General features: G+C 42.4%; 1 protein-coding gene across 1 annotated transcript in view; it reads right to left on the bottom strand.

The window, feature by feature from the left end:
* DIPK1B (divergent protein kinase domain 1B) overlaps window positions 1–17,363 on the bottom strand; it is a 95,862-nt gene that overhangs the window by 76,487 nt on the left and 2,012 nt on the right. Inside the window, exon 2 of the mRNA XM_030207647.1 lies at window positions 4,562–4,696. Within this exon, the coding sequence (XP_030063507.1) occupies window positions 4,562–4,696 (135 nt within the window). The remainder of the gene's footprint in view (window positions 1–4,561; window positions 4,697–17,363) is intronic.

The raw sequence follows: 17,363 nt of genomic DNA, 5'->3' as shown, positions 1-17,363 counted from the left end.
GAGACCCATGTAAAGTGAATTGCAAAAGTCCAGTTGCCTCATCACAAGGGAGTGCATAAGTATATTTAGTGCTGAGGAATATATCAATGATTAAATAGACCTGATTAACTGAAGTTTGAAAAAGAATATTGTACTACTTGAGAAATCTGTGACTGGAACGTAAGTCCAGGGTCAAGAATAACACCTAGAAGTCGGGTGGTCTATACCTGAGGCACAGGAATGTCATCTAGTAGAATAGGTGTGGACCTGAGTTTGTAAATAAGAGTGTCTTAGATTTTTGAGGATTTAGAACATTTAATTATTTAGATTTTTGCTCACACCTTTTTCAGTAGTAGTTCAATATGAGTTATATTCAGGTGCACTGGGGTATTTCTCTGTCCTTGGAGGGCTCACAATCTAATTTTGTACCTGAGGCAATGGAGGGTTAAATAACTTGCCCAAGATCACAAGGAGCAGCAGTGGGATTTGAACTAGCCATCTCTGGAAATCAAGACTGACACTCTAGCCACTGGGCTCCTCCTCCATTCCTGTTTGTAAGCAACCATGCTATGATGGCCTGAAGTTTTCCATTAATGCTAGAGATTTTGTGGTTTTGGAGAGAATTAAGTGGGCAGAGGATCTGAATGTTGTCTGCATATTTCTATATATAAAAGGCACCACCAATGTTCTATGAAGCCTCCAGCCGGAAGTGTGAAGGGGGAGAGATATCCAGTTTCCCCATGTGTCTGCCCCGCCCTCGCTCTCTCTGTAACACAGTGAAGGAAAACACAGCAAAGCACGAAATCAAATCGCTCTCTCTGTAACAGTGAAGGACTCAGAGGGGGGAGGGGAGAGAGGGCAGAGGGCAGGGACACACACACTCCCACATGCACACAGAAGAAAACTTTGCTAGCCCCCGTTTCATTTGCATCAGAAACGGGGCTTTTTTACTAGTACATATATACTGAGGCTAAGATTTTGAGCAAGTGTGAGATGGGGAGCAAGAAGAATATTTAAAAGTATCGGGGATAGTACTGACCCCTGGGAGACTCCGGAGACAACTGTAAATGGAGTGGAAGCAATGTTATTAGCATGAACTATACAGCGTCTATTGTTTACATAGGAAATAAACCAATCAAGAGCTATTCCAGTTACTCCTAAGTCATGTATTCAGTCAAAAAGAATTTGATGGTCTACAAGATTGAACATTATGGATAAATCTAAGGATATTAATAGAACAGGTTTTGATTTATTTAATTAAGTGTGTATGGATGAAGGTGGTAATTCTGAAGAGGGCTGTTTCTGTGCTATGATTACACCTAAATCCTGTATGGTTGTCAAGCTCTATCTCTGGTCGTCTTCAAATTTAGGCTATAAGCCCACCTATTTGAGGCTGCTTTTAACTCCTAACCCCTATTCACTTGTTCAGTAACCATGTCTGTTTTATCATTTCCACCTTAAGTATTTCCCTTATTTGTCCTGCTTGTCTGTCTTGATTAGATTGTAAGCTCTCTTGAGAAGGGACTGTCTCTTCTTGATCAAGTGTACAGCGCTGCATACGTCTAGTAGCACTACAGAAACAATAAGTAGTAGTAATAGTAGTAGTAGTAGTAGTAGTAGTAGTAGTAGTAGTGAAGAACATTGATCTGAGAAATAACATCAGAAAGTTGTGAATGAAAATAAATGATTATGCTCAATAATTTTGGTCAAAAATGGGAAGTTGACAACTGGTCTGTAATTGCTAGGATCAGAGGGTGAACATTTTTGGTCCTTGAGCTTTGGACGTATGGAGGCTAATTTGAGATCAGATGAAACCTGGCATAAGGGTCACGGCTATCATGGAATGGAGAAATGGAATGAAAGTGGGCAAAAACGTTTTTAACGCAGAACGAAGAAACAGGATCAGATGGAGCTCTGGTAAGCCTCATACTAGTAATGATTCATGTGAGATCTGAGATAGTGGGTACCCGAAAAGGTACTACAATGTGGCAATGGTGGCAAGGAAGGGTTGTGGGGTTGAGAAGTGGGGTTTGGGTAAATTGCCAATGGGCTTGTGAGTTGAGATTGAATGGAACAACGTAGAATCAGAATTTTACTGTTAAAGTGTGTAGCTAGAGCTTGGGCTGTAGGAAGGGGAGAAGTGGAAGGGTGGGAGTGAGTGTGGTATGTAGTAAGTGTTTTAGGGTTTTATAGAGAATTATTGTATTGGGTGCTTTGAGAAATTTAGTTGTAAAATGAGTTTTTTTCAGCTGTGAGAAGTGCTTTCTTATTAGGGGTTGGCTATGTTCCGATATATAGCAAGTGATTGGGCAGTGGGGGAATCTGCACTATCTCCTCTCTGCTTGGCACAGCTGGCGTTTATGTTGACGAAGGGCAGTCGAAAACCAAGGTTCGGACTGGCGATGTGATGTAAGTATTTTCTTAGATGTAAGTGGGGCAGAAGTATTGTAGGCATTCTTAAGGCTGCTATTCCAAGATGCTACCTGTTCATCAAGCAATTTGACAACAAAAGAGTCAACATCAACAGGTCAAAGAATATGGTGGAACAATCCTGAGCGAGATGGGCAAATGGGACACTGAGGTGAATATTGAAATCTTCAAGAATAATAGGATATTTACTGTTTAAGCAATGATCCATCCAGAGGTAGCATAGTGAGATCATAGAGGGGGGTGGGGGTGGTAAATAAGCAAAAAATCTAGTGGTGTCTGAGAATTAACACTAAAGTGAATAGAGTCTGCATGAAGAAGTGAGTCGGAATCACAAAGTGAAACCGAAAGATCTGAGAGAAGAAAACAGCTACTCCATCACCCTGCCCCACAGAGCAGCTGAATAAATGGTAGGCATAGCATTGAGGAGTGGTTGGGTTTAAGTAAGAGGCATCTGTATCTAAGAGCCAGGTTTCTGTGAGACACAGAATGGACAAATTATGGGCCAGAATAAGGTCTTTCACTAAAAATTGTTTGTGTAGAATAAAACAATTAACTAATCCAATAGACAGTGCTAAGGGAGGGGAACATTTACTTGGAGCAGGGCAAACGGCCTTGGGAATAGAAATAAGTTGACTTATCTGGGGGTAGGGAATCCGAGGACATGATATCGTCGGAGGACAGTGGCTCCAATGGGTCGTAAATGGAGTAGAGAAGAAGCACATAAATGCAAAAAAATACTAGCGCCTTCAAAAGGTTAAGAAGCATCATGACAGAAAGAAAAAAAAGAGAAAACTTGCTAGTGTCCTTGCTGCATCTGAAGAAGTGTGCATAAGGAGCAGGTCCTGCTCCTTATGCACACTCCTTCAGCATGCACACACGGTGCGCGCCTACATGGCGTGTGCCGCTAAGATGTGTAATACAGGGTACTAACAGCGACGTTGAATGACTTCGCTTCCAGGGTATGGAGTTGCTGAGGACAGGAACTGCCACAATAGAGAGATCAGTTAAAGCCTGAAAAAGAAAAGCAAGAGCAGGTACACAATTCAAACATTGCCTCTGGTATTCCAACAGCTGTACTTGTGCTGGTTTGAAAGCACACAGAGCAGAGCAAGAATGGGTGCTAGTATGCTCATCTAAATGCTAATTACAGGGTTTATATTACAGGAGTGGAGGAGTGGCCTAGTGGTTAGAGCACCAGTCTTGCTATCCAGAAGTGGCCAGTTCAAATCCCACTGCTGCTCCTTGTGATCTTGGGCAAGTCACTTAACCCTCTATTGCCTCAGGTACAAACTTAAATTGTGAGCCCTCCTAGGACAAAGAAATATCCAGAGTACCTGAATGTAACTCACCTTGAGCTACTACTGAAAAAGGTGTGAGCAAAATCTAAATAAATAAAATTATATTCTCCAATTACCATCAGGTTCAAAGAGGATTACATAAATCAAAGTAGTCATTACCAAGATGGCATATACATAAAAATATGGCAACAGTATACAATAGAACAAATTCAAAAATCTATTAAATAGATCCCTTTTCAGAAACTGCCCTTTGAGTTCATTTAACAGATTGCTCTGGGCACCATAGCCATATCAGTTCTGGTCTTGCCCCACTCCATGCACTGACTTCTGATTCTGGTTTTCCTAATGATTTTCCAAAGAAATCCATACATGGAATAGGGCAGAACCAGGACTTGCTCAGCCTGACCCCAGTCACCTGGAACCATCTGGCAATCATAACTTTGAGTGTGTCTCAGTACTCGAGACACACCTAGCCAGTCAGGTTTTCAGAATATCCACAATGAATATGCATGAGATAGATTTGCATACAATGGAGGTAGTGAGTGCACATTTATCTCATTTACATTCATTGTGGATATCTTAAAACCTTGACTGGCTAGGTGGTTGAGAACCTCTGAGTATGGTTCCTTAGTTCATGCCGGCAGGTGCTAGTATCAGAGGAAGCTTGCTAGGAAGCACTTGTGTGATAGTGTAAACCACAAGATGCTTTTAGCAAGAGGAGGCAAGACAATTCTAAACTCTCTTCTCAACCCTTCAACAGCAAAATATATAAACTTTCCAACTTTACCCTCTCCCCATACCAAACATGCACAAAGCCAAAACTATGCAAAAAAAAAAAAAAGAATGGAACTCACAATGAACATCTGGCAGACGTGTCCCCTGCAGAGCTCTGAATAGGATGAGTAATGCATGTACACCACCCAGCTGCCCACGAAAATGCCAAGCCAGACAAGAAAGAGATACTTTACTTTAATACCAGGGAGACGACTCTGGAAAAGAAAACAAGTTGAATGAATTAGCACTTCTCTCCTTCTGGAATATAGCATTCTGGTACACAAGTAATTGCTGACACACTGCACCCCAGACATGGCTGCACATACAGTAGCTGGATTACTGTGCAGTTGCACATTCAGTAGAATGTCCCAGACTCTTACAGCATGTATACTTCAGTCTACTATGCTGCATCTGGAAGTGGTCTGCAGTGCTATGCTATGCTATGCTATGCTATGCTATGCACTGTCCCCTCTAAGTTGAGCAGGAGTCCTCCAACTGCATTGCTGCCAGTAGGTGGCGGTGCTTCAATATTGTGTTTTCAATCACTAGGGACAAGCAGGTTCTCTAGAGTCCTGAACAACTTGCCTGTCCCTCACTATTGAAAATACTATAGTGAAATAGCACCCTCCACTGGAAGGACTACATTTGGAGGACTTCTGCTGAGCTTAGAGGGAACAGTGGTACTGTCTGCTTTCAAGAAACCAACTTATATGTCAGAAGCAGAACAGAGCTCATCAAACTGCCCTAAGGGTGAGTCTGGAAACATTTTGTTAAAAAGAGAGCAGGGTGTATAGGTTCATGATTTTGGGAAGGGAAAGGATGCCAGCATTTCTCTGTTTAGGTTGGGTGTCAGGGATGTCTGTATGTAGGAGGGAAGGCATTCAGGGTTTGTGCATGTGTACTGTGAAGGGGGGTTCATGATCTGTGTTTGTTTAGGATGAGAATGGGTTCAGAATGGTTGGGGAGGAGGTTCAAGATTTATGTCTCTGGGGCAGGGAGAGCCGTACTCCTAGAAAGTGGCTATGATATCACTCGCATAAGAATATAAGAATGGCCATACCGGGTCAGACCAATGGTCCATCTAGCCCAGTATCCTGCTTCCAACAGTGGCCAATCCAGGTCACAAGTACCTGACAGAAACCCCAATAGTAGCAACATTCCATGCTATCAATCTCAGGGCAAGCAGTGGCTTCCTCCATGTCCATCTCAATAACAGACTATGGACTTTTCCTCTAGGAACTTGTTCAAACCTTTTTTAAACCCAGATACGCTAACGCTGTTACCACATCCTCCGGCAGTGAGTTCCAGAGTTTAACCATTCTTTGAGTGAAAAAATATTTCCTCCTATTTTTTTTTTTAGTGTCTCCATGTAATTTCATTGAGTGTCCCCTGGTCTTTGTACTTTATGAAAGAGTGAAAAATTGATTCACTTCTACTCATTCTACACTACTCAGGATTTTATAGACCTCAATCATATCTCCCCTCATCCGTCTCTCTCTTTCAAGCTGAAGAGTCCTAACCTCTTTAGCCTTTCCTCATATGAGAGGAGTTCTATCCCTTTTATCATTTTGGTTGCTCTTCTTTGAACCTTTTCTAATTCCATTGTATCTTTTTTTGAGATACAGCGACCAGAATTGAACGTAATATTCATGGTGAGGTCGCACCATGGAGCGATACAGAGGTCTTATTGTGCATTCCTTTTCTAATAATTCCTAGCATCCTGTTTGCTTTTTTGGCTTTTGCTACACACTGCAATAAGATAATTACCAGAGAGTGTCTTACTCCATGTCAACCCTATATTTTAAAAGGCAGCACTTTATAAAATCTTCCTAATGATCCTAAAACCATCTAGTCATCGAGTTTGAGTTGTCTAGAATATGCTTGCAAGAGGAGTTTTTAGTATATTTGTTTGTCAGATGCCCTCTAACAGTGGCGTAGCCACGGGGGGCCTGAGTGAGTCTCAGTACTTCCTTATCACTCCAGGCAGAGCCACGCAACTAATGGCCCTTCAACCAATTTCTGCTATCTAAAAATATCATTCAAAATGCATTAAAAGTAAGTGATGTTTCACTGAAACATAACATATGCTACATTTTCAACATGAAAGAACAATCATAGATGCATTCAAAAGCAATCAAGATTTTTTTTTTTTTTTTTTATTCATAAGTCTCACCCCCTGACTCATCACTTGGTGGAAGCCCCTTTTGCAGAAATATCATTCATCATTTATTCATTTTATATACCATTTCTTATTGCAACTGCATAACAGAACGGTTTACATTTAAAATAACAGCCATGAGTTGTTTATAGTAAATCTTGACCAACTTTGCATAGTAGGATGATGCAGATTTTGCTTATTCTTTTTAGCAGGAGAGCTCAAATTCTCTCAGGTTGCCTGGAGATCACCCGTGGACCTTGGTCTTCAAGTCTTGCCACAGAGTTTCTACTGAATTCAGGTCTGGCCTTTGATTAAATCACTTTACTTTCTTCTTGCTGAGCACTCTATTGTATTTCTGCTTTGTGTTTAAAGACCTCTATCCTGCTAAAAGATGAATCTTCTCCCTACTCCCAGGTCTACATCAGATTAGAAGCGTCTTTTTCCTGGACCTACCTACATTTTGCACCACCTGTTTTTCACTTGATCTTCACAAGTCCCCTCCTCCACTGCTGTAAAGCATTCCTACAACCACAACATTTTAGCGGGGAAAGAGCAGGGTATAAATGCTACAAATAAATAAATAAACTTAACCCTACCATCATCTCCCCTCACTGAGCAATGGTGTTAGCAGGGTGATGTGCTGTGTCTGTTTTATGCCAAACTGATTACTTAGCATTGAGAACAAAGCATTCCACTTTAATCTCATAAAACCACAAAACCTTCTCCTATGTGTGTGGAATGTCCTGCAAGTGTTTCCTTGCAAATGCTATGCAACTCATCAGATGGCTTTTCTTCTTGGCACGCTCCCATTCAGGCAATGTTTGCATAGCAATCTTGAAATTGCTGAACAGAAACATTTTTCCCAGTTTCAGCCAGAGACCTGTTCAGTTCTTTTAAATTAATCTTAGGCCTCACAGTGACTTCCTAAACAGTTTCCTTAACCCACACCTACTGTCTTTAGAGGGATGGTCTGATTGAGGTTGTGTTTTAGCAATGCTAATCTGTTTCTGCTTTACAATGATGGGCCTGACAGTGCTCCAAAAGATATTCTGAAATGTTCTGTAGCCTTTTCCCAATTTGTATCTTTTAATGGTTTAATCCTGGAATTTTTTTCTGTAGCTCATTATTTGGTATGTTTTGAATTCTGCTTCAAATTCACTTTTTAAAACAGAAGTAGCTTAATTCTTCATCCAGAAATATCCAAATCAGTTCAGCTACCAAGAGTGGATGCTTGTGAGCTCTATACTTACTATGAACCCGATGCACAAAACTCTGGCAAAACAACTGCTCAACAGTGAATCGGAATTACTGACCAGTACTCAACACTAACAGCATGAAAATTATATGAATGCTATTAGTTTTGAGCATTGGTTGGTAAAAGGGTTTGAGCATTCCTGGTGCATGCCAACAAGAGCTATGTAGTAGGCACAGCTCTTGTGTGTATGTCCAGGGATGATCAGACCTTTCCTGACCCCCCCCCCCCCCCGCCGAATTCCCTGAAGGTCCAATGGACTCCTTAAAACTTTAAGGCAGCCCCAGTAGTCCAGTGGACCCCTCGACCCCCCTAAACTTTAAAACAGGTCTGGTGGACCCCCCAAACTTTGAAGCAGGTTCGGTGGACCCCTGACTCTCTCCCCCCCCCCCAAAATACCTGGTGGTCCAGCTGGACCGCCCAACCCCCTAGTCATCACTAAGCCCTGGAGGTCTAATAGGTTCTCCCCTCCCCATCACATACTTTTAAGAAGGAGGCAGGAGGCATGCCTCCACCCTCCTTTCTCAGGGCCCACCTGCTTAAAAATGGCTGTGCCCTGCCTCAGGCCAATTCATCCTGGGATGCACTGGAAGGAGCCAAATTACCATATAAAGAGTTTTTTTTCCTTATATGGTATTTAGGCCCCTCCCAGTATATCCAAGGATGCACCAAGCAGGAGCTGGGTGCAACACAACCATTTTGAAGCAGATAAGCCCTGAGGCAGGAGGGAGGACTACCTAAAGGTATGTTATGGGGAGGGGATGGGAGGGGAGAATCCCACTAGACCAACAGGGCTTAGTGGTGACTAGGGGGATCGGGGGGGGGGGGGGTCCACCTGGACCACCGGGGTATGTTTTTTTTTTTGGGGGGGGGGGTTGGGGTCCACCAGAACTGCTGTAAAGTTTAGGAGATTGGGAGGGTCCACCGAACCTATTTTAAAGTTTAGGGGGGGTCAGGGGTCCATCAGACCTCCAAGGATGTTTCTAGGTGTCGGGTGGGGGAGCTCGGGAGGGTTTAGGAGTAAGGGGGAGGGGTAAGGAAGGGTAGGAGGGTGGTGAATGGGGTGTGGATGCTGAGTTATGGTATGGGTCAAAGTGGTGAGACTGGAGTATGGGTGCGAGGGGTGGGTTGGGGAGGGGGATAAAAATGGAAAATGCAGTATGTAGTGTGAGCCATATAGGTGGTTCATGTTTAGATAGTCATGAAGGCTCAAATTGTGGTTTCTTTGATTCAATGTACAGACACAACTGGAAGTTTTGGATACTTATGTGCGAACACTGTTGTACTGTGTTTATAAAAAAAAAAAAGGAGTAAGGGGCAGCGGTGACTTTCCTATCAGTGCCTGAGCCAATCAGCACTCAGGCACTGACAGAAAAGTTAGCACAGCACCCGAACAACAGCTCCGGAGCTGTTGATAGTTTTTAGCTGCTAGGGCAGGGGTTTTCCATGCGCCAGTTTTCTGTGCATTGTATGGAATTCCTAATGAGCTTGTTTTAATACAAGCAAGCTCAATAGTATGGGACTTTCGGTCACTCTTCTGTGCATGGTAAAGCAGTGGCAGAAAGCCTCTGTGCACTGGCCACACAAAAACGATTAATTTAGGCTGGCTAAAACCAGTCTAAGTGAAAAGTTGCAAGCCCAGTTTGCTTTGAGCATGGGGGCCTACGTGTCTTGTAAAAGCAATTCGTGCAGATAGAGCTAATTTGGGTTTGCTGTAACAAAGGATTTGAAGACTTGTACAATCAAGCCTTTTTTTTTCTTATTCTTAATTACTTTTAGAATATCTTTATAATTGTACTTTCACATTGACAATGTGCAGATCAATGAAACAAGCTCCTACTTTTATGCATTTCGTATTGTACTTTTTAGACAGCAGTTTGTGAAAGATGTACAAACATGTGAAGACACTTAAAAGGCACCAGATTCACACATTAATAACTAATAGAACAGACTATTTGAATTCCCTCCTAGTAGGTCTTCCAAAGAAAACAATTGCTCCATTGCAGAAAACTCAGGGCTATAGCTGCTCAGTGTTAGTGTAGGCTTACATTCTTGGGCTTCAATCTCTTTCACTTTAATATCTCTACACCAGTTACCTGAAGTCTTCCATGACAAATCTAAGATTCTCTTGATGGTCTTTTGGTTAGTTAATAACATATGGGCTAGATTCCTTGGGAGACAGGTTGATCCTGTACTCTCCTGTGAGAAGTTTACAGTCTTCAGATGAACATTATTTGGCAGTTCCCTCTCTGAAAGAGGACCAGTGCATAACAGAGGTCCTTTTTTCACTTCCTGTTGTTCTCTTTCCTTTGTGAACTTTTTTAGTGAGCTGAGCAGCTCAACAAGGAAGATAACTGTTTATGTTACTTTTAGAAAGTTGGTTAAGGGCTTTCTCTCTGGCAGGGCATTTTAGGGGTTTGGGTTTGTTTTTGATTTTTTTTTTTGTAATCTTATTTTTATTAAACATTTCAAGCTTAAAATTATTGCAAAATGCAATTGAAAAGAAAACAACTATGATAACCAGGAAAAATACATAAAAGGAAACAGATTATTAATCTTTTGTCCACTAGATAAAGGAAAAATTAGAGGATCCAAAAGGAAATAATAAAAAGCTTAAGGAAATATATCTGACATAATTCCAGCGATATTACTACAGTGTACATCACATTCAGTTGCACATTAGGAGCCACCGCCCAGGAAAAGGACCTAGGTGTCATCGTTGATGATACGCTGAAACCCTCTGCTCAATGTGCAGTGGCGGCTAAGAAAGCAAATAGAAGTTTCAGAATTATTCGGAAAGGAATGGAAAACAAAACTTGAGACTATTATAATGCCTTTGTATCACTCCATGGTGCAAACGCACCTTGAATATTGTGTGCAGTTCTGGTCACCGCATCTCAAAAAAGATATAGTGGAATTAGAAAAGGTTCAGAGAAGGGCGACGAAAATGATAAAGGGGATGGCACGACTTCCTTATGAGGAAAGGCTAAAGTGGCTAGGGCTCTTCAGCTTGGAGACAAGACGGTTGAGGGGAGATATGATAGAGGTCTATAAAATACTGAGTGGAGTGGAACAGGTAGACGTGAATCACTTGTTTACTCTTTCCAAAAATACTAGGACTAGGGGGCACGCAAAGAGGATACTAATCAGTAAATTTAAAATGAATCGGAGAAAATATTTCTCCACTCAACGAATAATTAAACTCTGGCATTCATTACCAGAGAATTTGGTAAAAGCAGTTAGCTTAGCAGGGTTTAAAAAAGGTTTGAATAATTTCCTAAAAGAAAAACCATAAGCCATTATTAAGATGGACTTGAGAAAATCCACTGCATATTCTAGGATAAACAGCATAAAATCTGTTTTACTGTTCTGGGATCTTGCCAGGTACTTGTGACCTGGATTGGCCACTGTTGGGAAGAGGATACTGGGCTTCATGAACATTCGGTCTGCCCAGTATGGCAATGCTTATGTTCTTATGTTATGTTCTTATAACTGAATTTGAATCTTTACCTCTTCCTTAGCAGTAATAAACTCCAATAGCTGCTTAGGATCAAAAAACAAATAGTTTTTACCCTTAAAAATAACAACACAATTACAAGGAAAATGTTAAGACAAAGCTGGCCTCTAGAGCTGAAACCCCAGACTGCAGGGCTAGGAATGCCTGATGCTGGGTCTGTGTAACCCTAGATAAATCAGGAAAAATACAAGTTTTTTGATCCAAAAAAACACCTAATCCATATTTCTGAAGTATAAATGAACTATATTGTTGCGGTCACTTTCTAGGGCAAAGGTGGCTGCCAATGTCACTCGCTGGGTGACTACTTCAAGAGAAGAGTCCCCAAATCCTGTGAGGGCCATAACAGTGTTATTAACCCTTTCATTGCCCAAGGCATCGGTACCCCCTAAAGATAGATAATAAACTTTCTCCAACAGTGGTAAGATTCTGATTCTCTAATATATTTACTACTTGTATAAAATATCTTTCTAGTTTGATTTTCCAGGTGTTTTGTCTTGGACATCATAAAGTTTTTATTTTTAATGGCTGCAGAATTCAACTCTTGGACCTCACTCATTTTAGCTTCTAGATTTTCAATTTTTGTAACTTGTTGGTCCAATCTTTGACCCAGGGCCACTACAGAATCTCCTACAAACTTAAGAGTCAGTCACAAACAAATTAGAAATGTTTAGGAGAGACAGAATAAGCTCATGTCTAGCTTCCCAAAGTACCTCCAAGTTGATGGGGGCTGCCTTCTGAATTTCCCTCAGAAGTAATCCCAGAAAACATTCTCCATCTGCATCATGACAGCAGTCTGCAGTATCAATGCACTGGAAACTCCAGCCTTTCCAGATCACTCTTCTTCATGTGTAGAAGAAACTGCTAGAGGGGATATCACTGGCAATGCTGGGCTAGACGTACTTCCCGCCAGCACTGTTCTCCTGCCACAAAAGCAGTTCTAGGTCGTTGAGGAGCCACCCTATCCACAGCGCTCAGAAAGGCGCCCTCCACTTTGTTGCGGATGAAAACTTCCGCCAGACCAAGGGCGTAGCCAGACAACAGATTTTGGGTGGGCCTAGGCAAGAAGTTGGTGGGCACCAAGTGTTCTTCCCCCAACCACCAAAAAATATCTCAGCTGGCGGGAAAACGCTTCTTTCCACCTCGGCAGTCTGCAGCAGGCATGCGTTGAAAACTGAACATGCGAAGATACCAGTATCGTGGAGAGTAGCATTTTCGTTACCATCAGGGGGAAGACTTCAGCTGGCAGAGTTTGGGATCCCCACTAGCTACTACATGTGTGCTACTGTTGGGTGGGCCTGAGCCCTAAGTGGGTGGGCCCAGCCCACCCAGGCCCACCTGTGGCTACGCCACTGCGCCAGACCCACACAGGAAGCAAGAACGCTGGAAACTTTTGGGTCTCGATAATCTTTCAGAGTAGTCTGCCTCATGGTTGAGGTTGACACAGCTGGGGGGGGGGGGGGGGGGGGAGGATCAGCATGAATTTCCCCCTTTCTCTTATCTGTACCTCCAATGAGCAAGAGTGAACCAAACAGCAAAACCAACACACAGGAGATCATGATGGAGCCGAAGGTATGTTTTAGCAAGATGCCATCTTGTATTCTCTAGTTTTGTAATCTGAAGGCTGCTTATGTTTTTAAAATTATTGTAATAAGACAGCAATTTATTGAATTGTAATTGAAGAAAAACTTTTTTTTCTTGGCTTGTACTTGTTTGGGGAATATAAAAATATGAATGCATAAATAAGCCAAACTGACAAAAACTCAGAATATTTTACTTGTATGTCATCACTTTGTTCCCCCTTCCCACAAGCCATTAGAATCCCTGAAGAGGGCTAGTTTGGTGACAGGGCAGTGCACTGTCAAATGGGGGGACTTGGGGTCAATTCCCAGCTTAAGTCCTCCACTTCCTAGATCTGTCAGGACAGGATGAGGCAGAGATTGTGTTTATAACCCTGGGGGGGGGGGGGGGGGGGGGGGGGGGTCATGTTTATCACGCAATGGTGGCACCTACTGGCTAGATATAGAATTAGTGATTGAAGGTTCCTGAAGGAGAACTGGTATGTGGTCCCTGGCTGAGGACTCTCACTGCAATGGCTAGAGCAGGGGTGTGCAACCTTGGTCCTCGAGGGCCGCAACCCAGTCAGATTTCCCCAATGAATATGCATGAGATCTATTTGCATATTATGGAGGTAGTGCATGCAAATTGTTCTCAAGCATATTTATTGGGGAAATCATAAAAACCTGACTGGGTTGTACCCGCAAGGACCAAGGTTGCCCATCCTGAACTAGACTAAAGTAAGTTGAGAGTAATGATGTAACTATAGTTAATACAGTTAATAGTTTTAACAGCTGAACTTAAAATGATTAACTATTTAAACAATAAATACATCAGCGTTATTTGCACCTGATGTGTTCCTGTGGTTCTCACAACCCCTCTTCCACAATTGCTGCCCACTCCATCTTGGCCAAAAGTGGTTCAGTCTGGCCCAATATGGTGACCACATAGCATGCTGGGAAAGAGAAATCTGAAAGGCAGCCATGGGACAACCTGAAACTGCCCCCAGCTCTCCTCAATAGGATGTCATATATTAAGTTCTTAAAGGGTTAAACAGTAGGACCCAGTCAGAAGATATAAAACAGTGAGAAAGAATCCCCAGATAGTTATAGATGGTGGTTGTTGGCATCAGATACCAGCTCCCAATTCAACTGAGCTGGAAGTACAAGGGTGTAGGAGGAAATTTACATGATCTCAGAGACCCACTGGATCCCCTGTGACCCCTTGCCCAAAAAAGGAAGCACGTGAATAAAACAGATGTACTGTGCCTCGTATGCTCTTTGTAATTTTAAAAACATCTACTTAATTTAGAGCACATAAGGCACAGGCTCTCCTCTGAAAGAAGACAGCTACTCTTGAGATTGTAACTAGGCAACACTGGCCTAACACAGCTTTCAATGCAGTTTGGATTAATTACATTATTTGTCAATTTATTGAGAAAATGTTTCCCTTAAGGTGAGTTGACACTCTTGGTGCAATCTCTCGCCCTATAAAACAATGCACTGGGCATATGTTTCACACCTGAGAAGCTGTTCTGGTCCCAAATCATTGGTTTGCTCCATATCGATCAATCCTATGTTGTTGTTAGAGCAAACACCTTCAATTTTTAGAAACAGAGAAGAAAATCATTCAAGAATTGAGTTTGTTCATTTCTACGGTGGGGGGAAGGGATGTGTGAAACAACTCTTGCAATCTAGACAGCCGATACTGTGGCCATGCACCTTGGCTATGTTCAAAGGAAGGAGAAAACCAAAGTAATTCCACGCAAACCAACACAGAAAGAACACAGTGGGAATGACCAGAAGGGTGAACCAGGAATCCATTAACAGATATCCTTTATTCCACGATGATCTACAGTTCACATATGTTCAGGATAATATATTGTAGAGAGACAATGGAACTCAACACAGGCCATGTTTTGGCATCAAAGCCTTCATCAGGAATCCTAATGAGGTTGCCCTATATATGAACAAGGTTATAAAAGGATCAAAGGTACAACTTGAGCAATCATTAGCAAAGAAATGCCTCTTTCCTAAGTTGCAGCATCTAAGAAAGTGAAAATTCCTGATAAAGGCCCTGATGCTGAAACATGGCCTGTGTTTAGTCATATGGGTAATAAAAATGACAGGGGAAGCCTGTGGGGGATGATGGACAATGCATAGAGACTCATTATGAGACCTAATTTGCATAAATATTTGCATAAATCGATAGGAGATGAAAAGCAGGGCCATGCATGAAAAAAAAAAAAAAAACAGCCTCTGATGCATAGTTCACTTTCTCCAGAAGTGGAGAACTGGGTTGCAGCAGACATGAGGTGCTGAAGAAGGGAAACCTGGATCAGTCACCAGCACTGGAAACCTCAGAAACAGGTCATTCATATGCATCCAGTTGAGCTTCTAGAATAAATCAGGGTGCTAGGAGCCATACTGGTACTGGAGAGCTTCTACAACACAGCAAGGTCCTAGTAGCCATACTAGTCATGGAGGGAGCTTGTAGAATAGTGCAGGGTGCTTGTAGCCATACTGGTCATGGAAAGAGCTTGCAGAATAGTGCAGGGTGCTAGTAGCCATACTGGTCATGGAGAGGGCTAGTAGAATAGTTTAGGGTGCTAGTAGCCATACTGGTCATGGAGAGGGCTTGTAGAATAGTGCAAAGTGCTAGTAGCTGTACTAGTCATGGAGACAGCTTACAGAATAGTACAGGGTGCTTGTAGCTGTACTAGTCATGGAGGGAGCTTGTATAATAGTGCAGGTTGCTCGTAGCCACACTAGTCATAGAGGGAGCTTACAGAATAATACAGGGTGTTTGTAGCTGTACTAGTCATGGAAAGAGCTTGTAGAATAGTGCAGGGTGCTAGTAGCCGTATTAGCCATAAAGAAGGGACTAAAAAGCTGATACATATTGTTATCATTAGAAAATTCTTACGCTGGTCCAATACATGGAATCTGAGTCTCTATGTCCCTGGTATACTTTGCAGTCCATGGCTAGCTGATGGTGACAGTTCTCTGAATCCTGGACACCAATGTTCAAACTTAAACTGTCAAGCCCCAAAGACAGCAGAAATCAAACGGATATCATACATGAAAAAAAACAGTTGAAAATGATCTGCAAATCTGAACCTCGGCTCCCAGAGGAAGCCATTTCTGAACATTTCCAGGCAAAATGTTCAGCAGAGCTGTGTCAGGAGACAAAGTGACATATGGCACAGGAAGACGTGAGGGTCCTATATTATCTCCTCCAGTTCAATCAGTCTGACAGCTCTGCTCGTTCCAGTCCGGCTTCACCATTCTCAATATATTGTTTTCCCTGGAATAGTAAAACTTGAAGGCAAAGGCACAGACAAGGGCAAAAATATTAGACTTCTCTTCTCGTATCACTTCTTATCATTAGTCCTAGTGTCATTTGCTTTGGAAGTGAACATGAGTTCAGTTCAATTCTGCAGCCTTCAGCTTGACAGAGGGAAGTCCCTTTCCCATTGAATGATCTTTCTCGGTGTCATTTTGTACCAGTTTGGTCCAGAGCCTGCTGAATGGAAGTGATAAAAGCTCAGAGCTCCATCTCGGCTGCAAAACCTGTAACAAATGAAAGTCCTTATGGCTCAGAGAAATTCTTGGACAGTATAAAAGCAGCCACCCGGTAAGATTAGAAGCCCGCTTTATAACAAGTTAGCCAGAGGGTCCCCAGTTCTTTAGTGTGCCAGGGGATTGCTGTGTATATGTCAAAACTGTAGCATCAGCCAGTCGCTGAGAAGTTTAAGCTGAGATGACCCAGGCAATCTGAGGTAGATATCTGTACTAACTCAAAATCCACCCATTCGCCCGTAAAGTCAGTCAGGGTTGGTCTCCTACCTACTTGTACAGGCTAACAGTAGATGCAGTAAGAGGTAAAGTGAAGCTAGGTCACACCAGCTGACTATGTACAAGGGGGGAGTGGCCTAATGGCAGTGGGTTGAGATCCTGGGGAATCAGGTTCAATTCCCTCTGCAGCTCTGTGTGACTCTGGGCAAGTCACTTAACCCTCTGCTAATCCAGGTACAACAGTAGTACAATGTACTACTTAGACTGTAAGCCCTCTAGGGACAGTCCCAGTCCCTGAAAAATGAAACTATAAACTGCTTAGGTCTAAGCGGTATATAAATACTTAAATGAGTGAATGAATTTCCATTATGCTGTATTCACCAGAAATAGTGACCAATTCACCCGTTTCCGCAAAGTGCAATCTAGATTTCTGGCTGTATAATGGCTGAGCAAAGAATCTGACCTAATGCAAATAACATAGTTTGTTTCATCCCAGGGCAAGATTCTGGTGGTCCTGACACACACCAGTAGCTCTCTAGTAAGCTTATAGGCTCACTAAAACTTTCTGATGGAATCCGAGCCCTGCTCCCTGTCCAGGCTGACA

The sequence above is a fragment of the Microcaecilia unicolor genome, chromosome 6 (assembly GCF_901765095.1).
Source record: "Microcaecilia unicolor chromosome 6, aMicUni1.1, whole genome shotgun sequence".
Lineage (NCBI taxonomy): Eukaryota > Metazoa > Chordata > Amphibia > Gymnophiona > Siphonopidae > Microcaecilia > Microcaecilia unicolor.
The sequence above is the reverse complement of the archived record's forward strand: the minus strand, read 5'-3'. Positions and strand labels throughout refer to the sequence as shown.